The 14,396-nt window shown below is 45.1% G+C and overlaps 1 protein-coding gene across 1 annotated transcript in view; it reads right to left on the reverse strand.

Annotated features, from left to right (window-relative positions):
- Positions 1 to 14,396, reverse strand: part of rims2a (regulating synaptic membrane exocytosis 2a) — a 1,139,701-nt gene that overhangs the window by 764,596 nt on the left and 360,709 nt on the right. Inside the window, exon 4 of the mRNA XM_063054936.1 lies at positions 8,347 to 8,560. Within this exon, the coding sequence (XP_062911006.1) occupies positions 8,347 to 8,560 (214 nt within the window). The remainder of the gene's footprint in view (positions 1 to 8,346; positions 8,561 to 14,396) is intronic.

Consider the following 14,396-nt stretch of genomic DNA (forward strand, 5'->3'; position numbering starts at 1 on the left):
GTATATCCAGTAAACATGATAGAGTCAATAAAAGACCACACCCTACATGGTGAATAAATTTAGGGCAAATTCAACAAACTGTGCAAATACCAAAGAAATAAAAGAAGTAATAATAATAAATAAATAAACATTAAATATTGAGAACATGAGATGAAGATTCCTTGAAAATGAGTCCACAGTTGTGGAAACAGTTCAGTGATGGGGCAAGTGAGGTGAGTGAAGTTATCCCCTCTGTTGAAGGGTAATAACTGTTCCTGAACCTGGAGGTGTGAGTCTTGCGGCTCTCATACGTTTTTCCTGATGGAGGCAGCAAGAAGACCTGGGTGGTGGGGGTCCCTGATGACGGCTGCTGCTTTCCTGCAACAATACTCCGTGTAGGTGTGCTCAATGGTAGGGAGGGCTTTATCCATGATGGACTGGTCCATTTCCACTATTTTTATAAGATTCTTCGTTCAATAGCGTTGGTGTTTCCATACTAGGTCAATAAGCTCTCCACCACACATCTAAAGAAATCTGTCAAAGTTTTAGATGCTATGCTGAATCTTCGTAAACTCTAAAGAGGCACTGCTGTGCATTCTTCAAAATTGCCTTTACATGCTGGGCGCAAGACAGATCCTCTGAAATAGTAACACTGGGGAATTTAAAGTTGCTGATCCTCTCCACCCCTGATCCCACGATAAAAACTGGCTCATTGACCTCTGGCTTCCTCCTCCTGAAGTCAATAATCAGCTCCTTGGTCTTGCTGACACTGACTAAGAGGTTGTTGTTGTGGCACCACTCAGCTAGATTTTCAATCTCCCTCCTATATGCTGGTTCGTCACAACCTTTGATTTAGCCAACGGCAATGGTGTCATCAGCAAATTTAAAACTGGCATTGCAGCTGTGCTGAGCTACAGAGTCATAAGTATAAAGTGAATGGAGCAGGGGCTAAGCACACAGCTTTGCGGTGCAGCTGTGCTGATGGAGATTCTGGAGGAGGTTTTGTTGCCAATTCAAAGTGACTGGAGCCTGTAAATGAGTAAACCCAAGATCCAATTGCACAAGGAGGAATTGAGGCCTTATTGATAAGCTTTGAGGGTATCATCATGTTGAATGCCAAACTGTGGTTGATAAAGTGAGAGGTTAAAGATCTGAGTGAACACAGCAGCCAGTCAATCAGCACAGGTCTTTAATACTCTACCAGGTACCCCATGTGGGCTGGATGCTTTCCATGGATTCACCCTCATGAAGGATCCTCTCACGTAGGCCTCAGGTACTGAAATCATAGGGTCATCAGGATCTATGGAAGTTTGTGATGGGGTTCCTCCATGCTTTGATGATCGAAGTGAGCATAGAAGGCATTGAGCTCACCTGGAAACAAAGCCCTGTATGTCTCTTGATTTCACTTGGTAATAGGTGATAGCATTGAAACCTGTTGAGCTTACTTCATTGATTCAAGTTTAGTCCAGAATTGTTCTGTTGCCCATCAGTTGGCTTTCTTGAGATTGTACCTGGAACTCTTGTAACTTTCTTGGTCACCAGATTTGATTGCCTCTGGTCTGGCCCTCAGCAGATTGCAGATTTCGTGGTTCACCCATGGCTGCTGGATGGGCAAGACTGAATGATTTTGTGGGGACACACTCATCTATAACTATTTTTATAAAGTTCATGGTAAATGTGGTATATTCTTCCAGATCCAGAGATGAGTCCTTGAACACAGCCCGGTGTACTGTCTCGAAGCAGTCCCATTCCTCCTGCAGCACCTCTCTGTTGTCCTAATCTCTGGAGCCTTGCCGTCTAGACACTGCCAGTAGCAGGTAGGAGAAGGATGGCCAGATAATCAGATTTACCGAAATGAGGCCTGGGTATGAAACGGTAAGCATTCCTTATTTTAGCATAACAGTGCTCTAGTGTGTTGAGACCTTTGGTGCTACAGGTTATATGCTGAAGGAAACTGGGCAGGGATTTCTTCAAACAAGCCTGATTTAAATCTCTGAATATGATTTGAAATGTGTTGGAATGGACTATATCTTGTTTGGAGATGGCATCATGCAGCAGCTCAAGCGCCTGATTATAGTTGGCAATTGGTGGTTTGTAAACTGCAGTTAGGGTCACAGAAGAGAACTCTCTTGGTACATAGAATGGTTGGCATTTGATCATGAGGTGTTCCAGGTCGGGAGACACAAGTATAACAAAAGCGCCACATCGGAGCACCACAGAGATTATCATGAAACACACCCCCATATTTTGGCTTTTCCAAATCTGCAGTTCAGTCCACCCTATGTATTGAGAAGCCTTCGGGTCGGATTGCTCTAGCTGGTGTACACAGAGCAAGCTACGTCTCAACACAACACAGACTGCGACAATTCTTCATTTCCCTATGATACTTGCCTTTAGGTCTTCAATTTAGTTCTACAATTGCTATCAAGATGCCTGGTCGAGGTGGCTTCATCCCTCTGCATTTCAACCTGGCTTGGAGTCCCCCAACACCACCCCCCCCAACCTCCTGCCTTGCTTCCGGCCATAGTAATGAACCTTCGTCCGCTTAAAGCTGCTGAACCTGCTTGCTTGAGAGTTAAGTCCGTCGAGTCCTTCAGAAGATCGTAAAATCTATAGTTCATTTTGCTGGTTCGAAAGTCCGTTGCTTAAAGGGAAATTACATGCTAAAGATTACAATGAGAGTAATTCAAAAGAGATACATTTAGAAGTTTTGTATGTAGCCCATAAAAGGTCGCCATGGTTCACTGTTGCCATCTTAGAATCAATTTTATGTGTAAAGTATCTTCCAAAAATTTTCAGTCATTTCCTTTGCAGCTGACAAGGGCTAAACATATCAAAGTTCTTGTTAAGTACTTTAGTCCTTAGTTGTACTTCTGAATGAAAATAATTCCAATATCATGAACTCAGAGTGGTAAGTGGTACTTGGTGGTTGAGGTGAATGGTTCTGAAACATTTAAAGGAAAGGTTGGTAAGTGAGTGATGGAGAAAGGAACAGAAACACTTTTTGATAGGATGTGATGCATTAATATAGGAAAAGGATGATAAGGAGCATAATTAACCCATTGAACCTGCTGGAGTGAATAGTCTGAATTTGTGCTGTAAAATGTGATATACTTCTGCGTACAGGTAGACCAACCAATGTAGCAACTACTAAGGGTGTTCATCTCTTTCTAAAGCTGGCAATGTTCCAAATCAAATTGTTCTTCCTCATCTGTCCATGAATGCAATGGATAGCCAAGCCAAGGAACAATAACTAAGATCGTTATTGTTTGTCAACGTCCAACACACTGGGACAAAATCATTACCCATTTGTCACTTGCTGTTTTAACCTGAAGTTTTGGAGATGTGGTTGTCTGAGGTGGTCCTGGCTGGTTTTGAAACAACTCTAAGATGTGTGTAAGATGGCATTGTGACAGAACTTTGTCCAATCAAAGAAATGTTTCAAATTATGTGAGTCTCTTTACCCTTCTCTGTTCTCACTCCAGCCGTTGGATGCTTCAACAAAAGAGCTTTACTTGGGACTTTGGAAATAAATCTGGGCAATGGGGAAATTACTAAATCCCTCCAGACTGAATGATGACTAATGTCTTGAAAGGAAGAAGGTGCTGAATGCACCGCTAAGTATTTCATCAGTTCAAGGTATTTCTCATGTAAACGAATGACATAATAAAAATCATACTTTTATATTTAATTCCATCTTAAATATTTCCAGCTAGAGACACTTCTGAAGTAATTTCAAGTTGACAGTCAATAACAGTCCATAACGCCAATGCTAAGGCCATCAAAGGAGCAATATTTCAGTGAGATGCTTGCCCCCTCTACTTTGAACAACAGAAGAATTACGCCTGGTATTCTGACAATCCTTTCCTTTACTGAAAATCAGGTTCAGTATCACAAAATTTGTTGTTTAGTGGCAGCAGTACGGTGCAATATGTAAAAAATCACTGCAAATTACATTAAGAAATATAAAAATAAGAGGTGATCGTATAAAGTGTTCATCTAAGAAATGATGTGCTAGCATCGGAGAGGGTGTAGAGGAGGTTCGTCAGAATCATCCTGGGAATGAAATGCATGAGGAGCTTTAGATGGCTCCTGGCCTAAACTCGCTCAAGTTTAGAAGAACGATGGGAGATTTCATTGAAACCTATTGAAAGGCTTAGACAGAGTGGTTGTGGAAAGTTTGTTTCCTATAGTGGGGGGAGTCTTGGACCAGAGGGAACAGGCTCCGAATAGAAGCACATCCCTTTAGAACAGAGGTGAGGAGCCAGAGGGTGGAGGATCTGTGAAATCTATTGCCATAGACGGCTGTGGAGGACAAGTCAGTGGGAATATTTAAAGTGGAGGTTGATAGGATCTTGATAGGTTCAGCCTCTTGTGATGCTGGCTGTTACCTTGGTTTCCTCAGTACACAGGACATGTTCTCCAGCATACACCAAGGGATTTCAAGTCCCTTAAATTGAAATAGGAAACTTTTTCCTTCACCCCTGCAACCTCTTTTCCCCAGAACATACACAACAGGGCATCTGCCTTAAAGGGCACAGTCTTAAAGTCACACATCTGTCTTCCCCATTAACATATGCAGCACGTTGCCACACCTGAGTTGAATTCAACTTGAACCTGTTGGCAACTCACAGCTCCTACTTTAGGGCATATGTTTCAAAGAACTATTTCTCTCGTCTTTTTGGCGAACTTAAACATTTGATGAGGGATCCAATTAGACATAAGTAGTATACAGAGAGAGGGCTTATTTCTAAGCGAGAATCTCTGGCTGTTATTATATTTGTATCCATTGTGCAGAACTGACCCATCATTTCATTTACATTACAACAGTAGGTACACTTCAAAAGGCAGTAACTTTGGGATCTGAAATGGTCCATTAAAATATAGTTTTCTTCATATATTCATAGAGATTAGTTAAATTTGTGTTTTTACATGACAATAGAGCCACAGAATCTAAGAGGTTCACCATAAAAACTGCCCATTAAATCTGAATTGTATTGACTTTATTTCTTACATCCTTCAGATACATGAGGAATAAAAATCCTTACGTTACATCTCCATCTAAATGTGCAATGTGTAATTTATAGTAATTTGTAATAAATAGTATGTACAATTTGTCAGTGTGAATTGATCAGTCTGATGGTCTGGTGGAAGAAGCTGTCCCAGTACCTGTTGGTCCTGGCTTTTATGTTGCAGTACCATTTCCCGGACGGTAGCAGCTGGAACAGTTTGTGGTTGGGGTGACTCAGGTCCCCAGTGGTCCTTTTTTCGCCTACTGACCCTATCCAAGAGCAATCAGCTACTCATCCCCTGCTTTTTAGCTCTGAGTTCCTTTCATGCAATTTTCCAGTTTCCAGCTTCTTTGGGAATGCCACGTTTGGATCTCTTCCATTAACATTCCAGATCCTCGGCATTCCTTGTGTAGAAATGATATTTTTCCTATAAATGATAATTCTGGTTCTTTACTGTTTCACCATTAGGGAGAGCTTTTCTATCTCCATGACCTCATCATAATCTCCTCTCTTCCAGGAGACAGGAATCTTCCTCCTCAGTCCCCCCTCCCACACACCCTCCAAAGTCTATACGTATTTGTAACTAAAGTATCACTTTGGTAAATCTCATCTATATCCTCTCAATACCTTTCAAACCTTCCCTACAATGTTTAGCCAGAGATAGGCACAATATACTGTACGTATTGTGGCAGAGGCCATGCTTTTGTAGGCTCATTATGAATGCCTTGCTTTGTACTCTATTCCTTCAATTGTAAAACCCAGGAGCAGTTTTTATTAGAAACTGCTTTTTACACTCAGTAGCCACATTTTAGATACACCTGTGCACTTGCTTGTTAATGCAAATGTCTAATCAGCCAATCATGTGGCAGCAACTTAGTGCATAAAAGTATGCAGATGGGGTCAAGAGGTTCACGTGTTCTTCAGGAAAACATTAGAATAGGGGAAGAAATGACTGAAGTGATTTTGATCATGGAATGATTGTTGATAACAAAAAGGTTGGTTTGAGCATCTCAGAAACTGCTGATATCCTGGAATTTTCGTGCACTACAGTCTGTAGAGCTCACAGAGAATGGTGCAAGCAGCAAAAAAAAACCATCCAGTGAGCAGCATGCAATTTGCAAATTCTATTTAATTGGAAGGGATTTTTTTAATGAAGTGATAGAGTGGATGATGGATCAAGTGTTGTTAGTAAGATAGTCAAATGCAAATGTTGGCATTTATTTCAAGAGTAATAGAAGATAAAAGCAAGGAGGTAACATTGAGGCTTTATAAGACTTTATCAGGCCGCACTTGGAGTATTGTCAACAGTTTTGGGCCCCATATCTCAGAAAGGATGCATTGTCATTGGAGAGAGTCCAGAGGAGGTTCATGAGGTTGGTTCTGGGATTGAAGGGGTTAACATATGAAGAGCATTTGGAGTTTGGGTCTGTTCTCATTGGAATTTAGAAGAATGTGCGGGGATCTCATTGCGGTGCACTAGATGTGGAGAGGATGTTTCCTATGGTGGGGGTATCCAGATTCAAAACTGAGGGGCAACCTTTTAGAACAGAGGTAAGGAGGAATTCCTTTAGCCAGAGAGTAGTAAATCTGTGGAATGCTCTACCACAGACTGCAGTGGAGGTCCAAATCATGGGTATATTTAACATAGAAGTTGATAGTTTCCTGATTGGTCAGGGTATCAAAGAATATAGCGAGAAGGCAGGTGTATGGGATTGAGTGGGATCCGGGATCAGCCCTTATGGAATGGCAGACTCAATGGGCTGGATGACCTAATTCTGCTCCTATGTTGTATGGTATGGTGATAAGATGAATCTCAGGGTTGTATATGGTATACATACTTCGATAATATATTGACTTTGAAGCTTTATAACTTGCTAAATACATGTGTCCAGATCTGGTGCTTCAAACCTAAATCTCAGGTTTTGGCAAATCTCATTTATTTGCTCTGCTAATTTGGCTACATAGTTTTTTCTTTCGAGTAGGTTGGGATATAAAATTGGTTTGCTGTCATGCCAATAGTGTGTAATGATACTAAATTACTTTAGGTGGTTTGTACAGGACAAATAGAAGGAACAGAAAAACAGAAATTGCAAATGTTCTTTGGCAACAGCACATTCAGAAATACAGATGCTCAAAGCATCCACAGCTACACTAAATCATTATACATAATTGAAAAAGATCGATATTCTCAATGATTTTATACTGATTTGAAAACTGGTGTATGAGTTTCTGAAATGGTTTAAAAGATAAACAGTGTATCAATCCAACAATCAAGAAAAAATTCAATATTAATAAACAACTTTGACAGAGAGGACAAAATGAAAGAGTTATATAAACACAAACAATTCTGCAGATGCTGCAAATTCAGAGTAACACACACAAAATGCTGGAGGAACTCAGCAGGTCAGGCAGCATCTGTGGAAAGGAATAAAGACTCAATGCTTTGAACAGTTGAACTTGAGTGAGGTTCAACCTCAGAACTTCAAGGTAATGAAATCATCAGGTGTTCCCAACTTTTTTTATGCTATGGACCCCTACCATTAACCATGTGGTCTGTGGCCCCCAGGTTGGAAAGACCTGATTTATATTCACATGAGAAATGATTTGCGGAAACATATGGCCAGCACAGTCAATGTTGCCCAAATTCCCAAATTCTAGATTCTGACTATGTCTTAAGAAAGTAGTGAAGGCAGGAACAAAATAAAGAAAAACGTAACAGGCATTGAATCATCGCAAGCTTTGATCACACCGTTCTTCATCTCATCTGCATTGTTAGAAGCAATGTGGGAAGAAGTTTCTCATCCCCTCAGCAAGGGACTGACATATGACAGGGGTAGATCATAGGGACAGAGAGGAGAAACCGTACAGACTTTGGAAAATTTGGTTATAATCAAATATAGATTCAAAGAAAAGTAAAAGAAGGAAGAAGTAAACAATTTTGCTCCACAGATTGATATCAAAATGATCCAAAAAAGTACCTGAATTTTAACTGCAAAATGAGAATCTAAACTAAAAGGTTAATATTCTCTTTTATTTAATATTTATATTCTATTGTAATGCTATTACAGTACCAGCAGCCCGGGCTCGATTCTGTGAAGAGTTTGACGATGTGGGTTTCCCCTGGGTGCTTCTGTTTCATCCTACATTCCACAGACATTCGGGTCAGTACCTTCATTGGTCACATGGGTGTAATCGGGTGACATACACTCATTGGGCTGGAAGGGCCTATTACTATGCTGTGTCTCTAAATAAGTAAATAAATTCTAATTTTGAGTTTAAGGTAATCAGATTCAGTAGACAATCAACACATCAGTGATATAATCATTGTCAATTCAATAGTGAAACTCATCTTTACCTTATTCGATCGCAGTGACACCCGTCCTCCACACCGAGCACAGAATTTTGTTTGGCAATATGAACAGATGTGGCCACAGCCATCGGCAAACTTGGTCTTGTGACAGATTCCACAGGTGGGTGCATCACTAGTCTTCTGTTCCTGTTGTTGCTGGGCTTCATCGCCCATCTTCTTTACCTGATCCTTGTACATCTCAAACTGCTGGTGCAATTTCCTGCAGGCGGCAGAAGGACAAAAGAAGTCATTTTGGGAAAAGGAAATTAAAATGGTATTTATCTGTATCTATCTTATCTCACCAGCTGCGTCCAAGAAGCCAGCAGATTTCCTAAGGCCCCAATCACTGACAGTCAAGTGTTAAACAGAGTGCAGTACAATAGCAGCTAGCTTGCACCCCATCAAAAACATTGACGAGTATCCCTTTAAGTCTGAGAGTCAGTCAGAATTTAATCAGTATCAGTTCTATTTGAAATTCTTCACATTCATGTATGGCCTCAGTGTTTCTCCAATGTATCGAAGCAATTTATGTGAATAAAGAACACTGACAGCCAAATGAAATGAAAATCTGCTCTGCCTTCATCTGATAATCTAATATTATTTTATGCTGTATTTTCACTCATTAGTTTGCAGAAAATGAAGTGCTTGAACAAAGAATGGACATTAAAGAGATGAAGGCAAGCAAAATCCTACTTTCCAAAACTAGATATTGCCAGTTATGTTAGGGCAATGATGTTGCCCTGCGCAATTATTTCAAAGCAATGCTTTCAGAATATTATTAATACAGTCAGATTCTGCATAACAAAGATGGGGAGAATAACTATTTTATTCTGCCAGACTTTGTTCAAAAACAAGCAGGTCAAGCCCAGACTTTTTCCAGTCAGTTAAAATGCATTAAAACAGCAACCTTTTGTGTGCCCTGGTAATGGTTAATATTATGCTGGCTTTTGCACCATTATGCAATTTAAATTATTTTAACATGAAGTATACCACATCTGTGACCATTTCTAAGCTAAATCATAGGAACTGTGCAATTTGATCCTGCATGATATCATTCCCCTTGCAATATTCCTTTTAGGGTATCAGAAGGAAATTTGGATGACGCTGTCTTAGGTTGTCCTGTGATAACGTGATATTAGTCTTACATGCCATCCTGTGATGTAAAATGATTATCTAATTTCAATTCGCCCCTCTGCCATGTCCCAAGTCCCTTCATTGGGAATCAGTGGAGGTATAATTTTATTGTGCTGGAGTGAGAATATTATATCAGGTGTGTCCTCCGAGAGGTACAGCTCTTGCAGATTCATCTGTGATCCCTCCAGTCTGTTTTATCCTTTCTTAGGCAGTTTCCTGATCCCCATCTTACCCAAATATTCCAATCCCTTCACTTCCCCCTGCCCCGCCAACATCCCAGTCTAAGCTGCCATCTTCACCTACCAATCTCAAGCCCAAGACTTGATTTTTGAGGCAGTCCCAGTATTCTGATTTAAATGACACAGTTTACACAATGTTGGTCATGCACATAAGTATGAGCTACTACCAAGCTTTAGTAAAATTCCTCTGCCTTCCTAATGACCTGTGTTGTAAAGCCGTGGAGGTGCTCGTTTCTATTCCTGAGTAATAATATTGGAATTAGATGTTTCTTCCTGGAGGTATATATCCTTTCAGATTTCTCTAGTAAATTTGGGAAATTCAGACATTTATTCTCTGTCATGTGCATTAAACTCGCAATTTACGAGAATAAGTTACATTCTCTGTACAATATTGCTGAATTCAATGAAACAAAATTTCACAAGAGGACCACTAAGTACATGTAAAACCATTATAGTGTTGCTAAAATCCTGCTAAGATTGCAATTTTACAGACATTGTAAATTTCAGAATATTCAGCCACTTCTACAAAAAGGCCATTAGCTGACAAGCTAGCCCACGCATTCTTTGCTCACCGACTTTCTCACACACACAAAAAACCTCGCTGCTCTGGATGTCTAGCCCAGAAGGGAAAGGGAAAGAAACGGTACAGAAAAGTAGTCCCTGTGACCACATGGGCTCCTTCTGGGTGCTCTATATCCTCCCATATTCCCAAGACACATGGGTTAGTGAGTTGTAGGCATGCTCTGTTGGTACCAGAACCCTGGTGGTATTTGTGGGCTACATTGCACAATCCATGCTGATTTGCTTTGACACACACGACACATTTTATTGTATATCTTGATGTACATGTGACAAATAAGAGTAGTCTTATTGTAAACCTTAAGTGTTCAGCATCTCCTTTTGTCCAATTCATTCCTTTGATCTACGCTGTGCTTTTGTGGCGCTGACATCCAAAATAGTATCATATGCAGATGTTATGATAAACCTCACACTTCTTCCTGTCATGGTCCGGTCCGTGAAGTCCGTATTCCGGTTCACGGTCCGGTCCATCGACCCTTGCTCCAGGTTTTCCTGTCTACCCTGTTTCTGTTCTTGTTGAGCTCTAATTGAGGCAGCTGATGCTCGTTGGGGCTGGTTGCATAAATACCTTCAGAGACCAGGGTGTGGCTGCTAGATTGTTCTTGTCCTTACTCCTTGTATCCCTTCCTCTGCATTCTGTTTCCTCGCCTGAAGCCTTGCCGGTAACTCTCGCCTCGCCTGAAGTTCTCGTTTCGCCTTGCATTGCCTGAAGCCTTGCCTTGCTTTGCCGGTACCTCTCTCCTCGCCTGAAATTCTCGTTTCGCCTTGCATTGCCTGAAGCCTTGTCTGGTCTTGCTGGTGACTCTCGCCTCGTTTCGCCTTCAGTCTTGTCCTGGAGCCACCCTGTACCTAGCTCCCTTCCTGTCCCTTACCTTCGCTGGGTTAGTCAGGCTGTCTTACCATTACTCTGCGGCTGGTTCTGTCCCTTCCTGTCCCTAGCCTCCGTCAGGTAAGCCAGGCCATATTGCAGTTACCAACAGTTGGTTCTATCCCTTCCTAACCCATGCCTCCGTCAGGAAAGCCAGGCCATATTGCTGTTACCTACAATTGGTTCTGTCCCTTCCTGTCCCTTGCCTCCATCGGGTAAACCAGGCCGTATTGCCGTTACCTACAGTTGGTTCTGTCCCTTCCCAACCCTTGCCTCTGTCAGGTAAGCCAGGGCATCTTGCCATTACCTGCGGTTGATTCTGTCCCTTCCTGTCCCTTGCCTCCGTCAGGTGGTGATCTGCACCCTGCCCAGGAGATCCGCGCCCTGCCCAGGAGTACCATGCACTTCCCAGGAGGAGCCTCTAGCCTCTGGCCTCCAACAAAGCCTCTAGCTTCAAGTCTCTAGCCTCTAGCCTGAAGACTCCAGACTCCTGCCTCCTGCCAAGCCTCGCCTCAAGTCTCTAGCCTCTAGCCTGAAGACCCCAGTCGCCTGCCTCCTGCCAAGCCTTGCCTCAGGTCTCTAGCCTCTAGCCTGAAGACTCCAGCCTCCTGCCTCCTGCCAAGCATCGCCTCAAGTCTTTAGCCTCTAGTGTGAAGACTCCAGCCGTCTGCCTCCTGCTAATCCTCGCCTCAGGTCTCAGGCCTCTAGCCTGAAGACTCCAGCACCCAGTCTCCTACCAAGCTTCGCCTTAAGTCTCCAGCCTCCTGCCAAGCCTTGCCTCAACTCTCCAGCGTCCTGCCAAGCCTTTCTTCAAGTCTCTGGCCTCTAGCCTCCTGCCCAGCCTCACATCAAATCTCTAGCCTCCTGCCAAGCCTCACCTCAAGTCTCTAGCCTCTAGCCTCCTGCCAAGCCTCGCATCAAGTCTCTAGCCTCCAGCCTCCTGCAAAGCCTCACCTCGTCTCCAGCCTCCTGCCAAGCCTTGCCTCTAGTCTCTAGCCACTAGCCTCCTGCCAAGCCTCGCCTCAAGTCTCCAGCCACCTGCCAAGCCTCTAGCCTCCAGCCTCCTGCCAAGCCTTGCCTCAAGTCTCCAGCCTCCTGCCAAGCCTCGCCTCAAGTCTCTAGCCTCCAGCCTCCTGCCAAGCCTCACCTCATCTCCAGCCTCCTGCCAAGTCTCGCCTCAAGTCTCCAGCCACCTGCCAAGCCTCGTCTCTAGTCTTTATCCTCGAGCCTCCTGCCAAGCCTCACCTCAAGTCTCCAGCCTCCTGCCAAGTCTCGCCTCAAGTCTCCAGCCACCTGCCAAGCCTCGTCTCTAGTCTTTATCCTCGAGCCTCCTGCCAAGCCTCACCTCAAGTCTCCAGCCTCCTGCCAAGTCTCTAGCCTCCAGCCTCCTGCCAAGCATCGCCTCAAGTTTCTAGCCTCTAGCGTGAAGACTCCAGCAGCCTGCCTCCTGCTAATCCTCGCCTCAGGTCTCAGGCCTCTAGCCTGAAGACTCCAGCATCCAGCCTCCTGCCAAGCTTCGCCTTAAGTCTCCAGCCTCCTGCCAAGCCTTGCCTCAACTCTCCAGCGTCCTGCCAAGCCTTTCTTCAAGTCTCTGGCCTCTAGCCTCCTGCCAAGCCTCACATCAAATCTCTAGCCTCCTGCCAAGCCTCGCGTCGTCTCTAGACTCCTGCCCAGCCTCACATCAAATCTCTAGCCTCCTGCCAAGCCTCACCTCAAGTCTCTAGCCTCTAGCCTCCTGCCAAGCCTCACCTCATCTCCAGCCTCCTGCCAAGCCTTGCCTCTAGTCTCTAGCCACTAGCCTCCTGCCAAGCCTCGTTTCTAGCCTCCAGCCTCCTGTCAAGCCTCGCCTCAAGTCTCCAGCCTCGTGCCAAGCCTCGCCTCAAGTCTCTAGCCTCCAGCCTCCTGCCAAGCCACACCTTGTCTCCAGCCTCCTGCCAAGCCTCGCCTCAAGTCTCCAGCCACCTGCCAAGTCTCTAGCCTCCAGCCTCCTGCCAAGCCTCGCCTCAAGTCTCTAGCCTCTAGCGTGAAGAATCCAGCCACCTGCCTCCTGCTAATCCTCGCCTCAGGTCTCAGGCCTCTAGCCTGAAGACTCCAGCATCCAGCCTCCTGCCAAGCTTCACCTTAAGTCTCCAGCCTCCAGCCAAGCCTTGCCTCAACTCTCCAGCGTCCTGTCAAGCCTTTCTTCAAGTCTCTGGCCTCTAGCCTCCTGCCAAGCCTCGCATCAAATCTCTAGCCTCCTGCCAAGCCTCGCGTCATCTCTAGACTCCTGCCCAGCCTCACATCAAATCTCTAGCCTCCTGCCAAGCCTCACCTCAAGTCTCTAGCCTCTAGCCTCCTGCCAAGCCTCACATCGTCTCTAGCCTGCAGCCTCCTGCCAAGCCTCACCTCATCTCCAGCCTCCTGCCAAGCCTTGCCTCTAGTCTCTAGCCACTAGCCTCCTGCCAAGCCTCGTCTCTAGCCTCCAGCCTCCTGCCAAGCCTCGCCTCAAGTCTCCAGCCTCGTGCGAAGCCTCGCCTCAAGTCTCTAGCCTCCAGCCTCCTGCCAAGCTTCACCTCGTCTCCAGCCTCCTGCCAAGCCTTGCCTCTAGTCTCTAGCCTCCAGCCTCCTGCCAAGCCTCGCCTCAAGTCTCCAGCCTCCTGCCAAGCCTCGCCTCGTCTCTAGCCTCCAGCCTCCTGCCAAGCCTCACCTCGTCTCCAGCCTCCTGCCAAGCTTTGCCGCTAGTCTCTAGCCACTAGCCTCCTGCCAAGCCTCGCCTCAAGTCTCCAGCCACCTGCCAAGCCTCATCTCAAGTCTTTAGCTTCGAGCCTCCTGCCAAGCCTCACCTCAAGTCTCCAGCCTCCTGCCAAGTCTCTAGCCTCCAGCCTCCTGCCAAGCCTTGCCTCGTCTCCAGCCTCCTGCCAAGCCTCGCTTCATCTCCAGCCTCCTGCCAAGCCTCGCCTTAAGTCTCTAGCCTCCAGCCTCCTGCCAAGCCTCACCTCATCTCCAGCCTCCTGCCAAGCCTCGCCTCAAGTCTCCAGCCTCCTGCCAAGCCTTGCCTCTAGTCTCTAGCCACTAGCCTCCTGCCAAGCCTCGCCTCAAGTCTCCAGCCACCTGCCAAGCCTCATCTCAAGTCTTTAGCCTCGAGCCTCCTGCCAAGCCTCACCTCAAGTCTCCAGCCTCCAGCCAAATCTCTAGCCTCCAGCCTCCTGCCAAGCCTCGCCTCATCTCCAGCCTCCTGCCAAGCCTCGCCTTAAGTC

The sequence above is a fragment of the Mobula hypostoma genome, chromosome 1 (assembly GCF_963921235.1).
Source record: "Mobula hypostoma chromosome 1, sMobHyp1.1, whole genome shotgun sequence".
Taxonomy (NCBI): Eukaryota; Metazoa; Chordata; class Chondrichthyes; order Myliobatiformes; family Myliobatidae; genus Mobula; species Mobula hypostoma.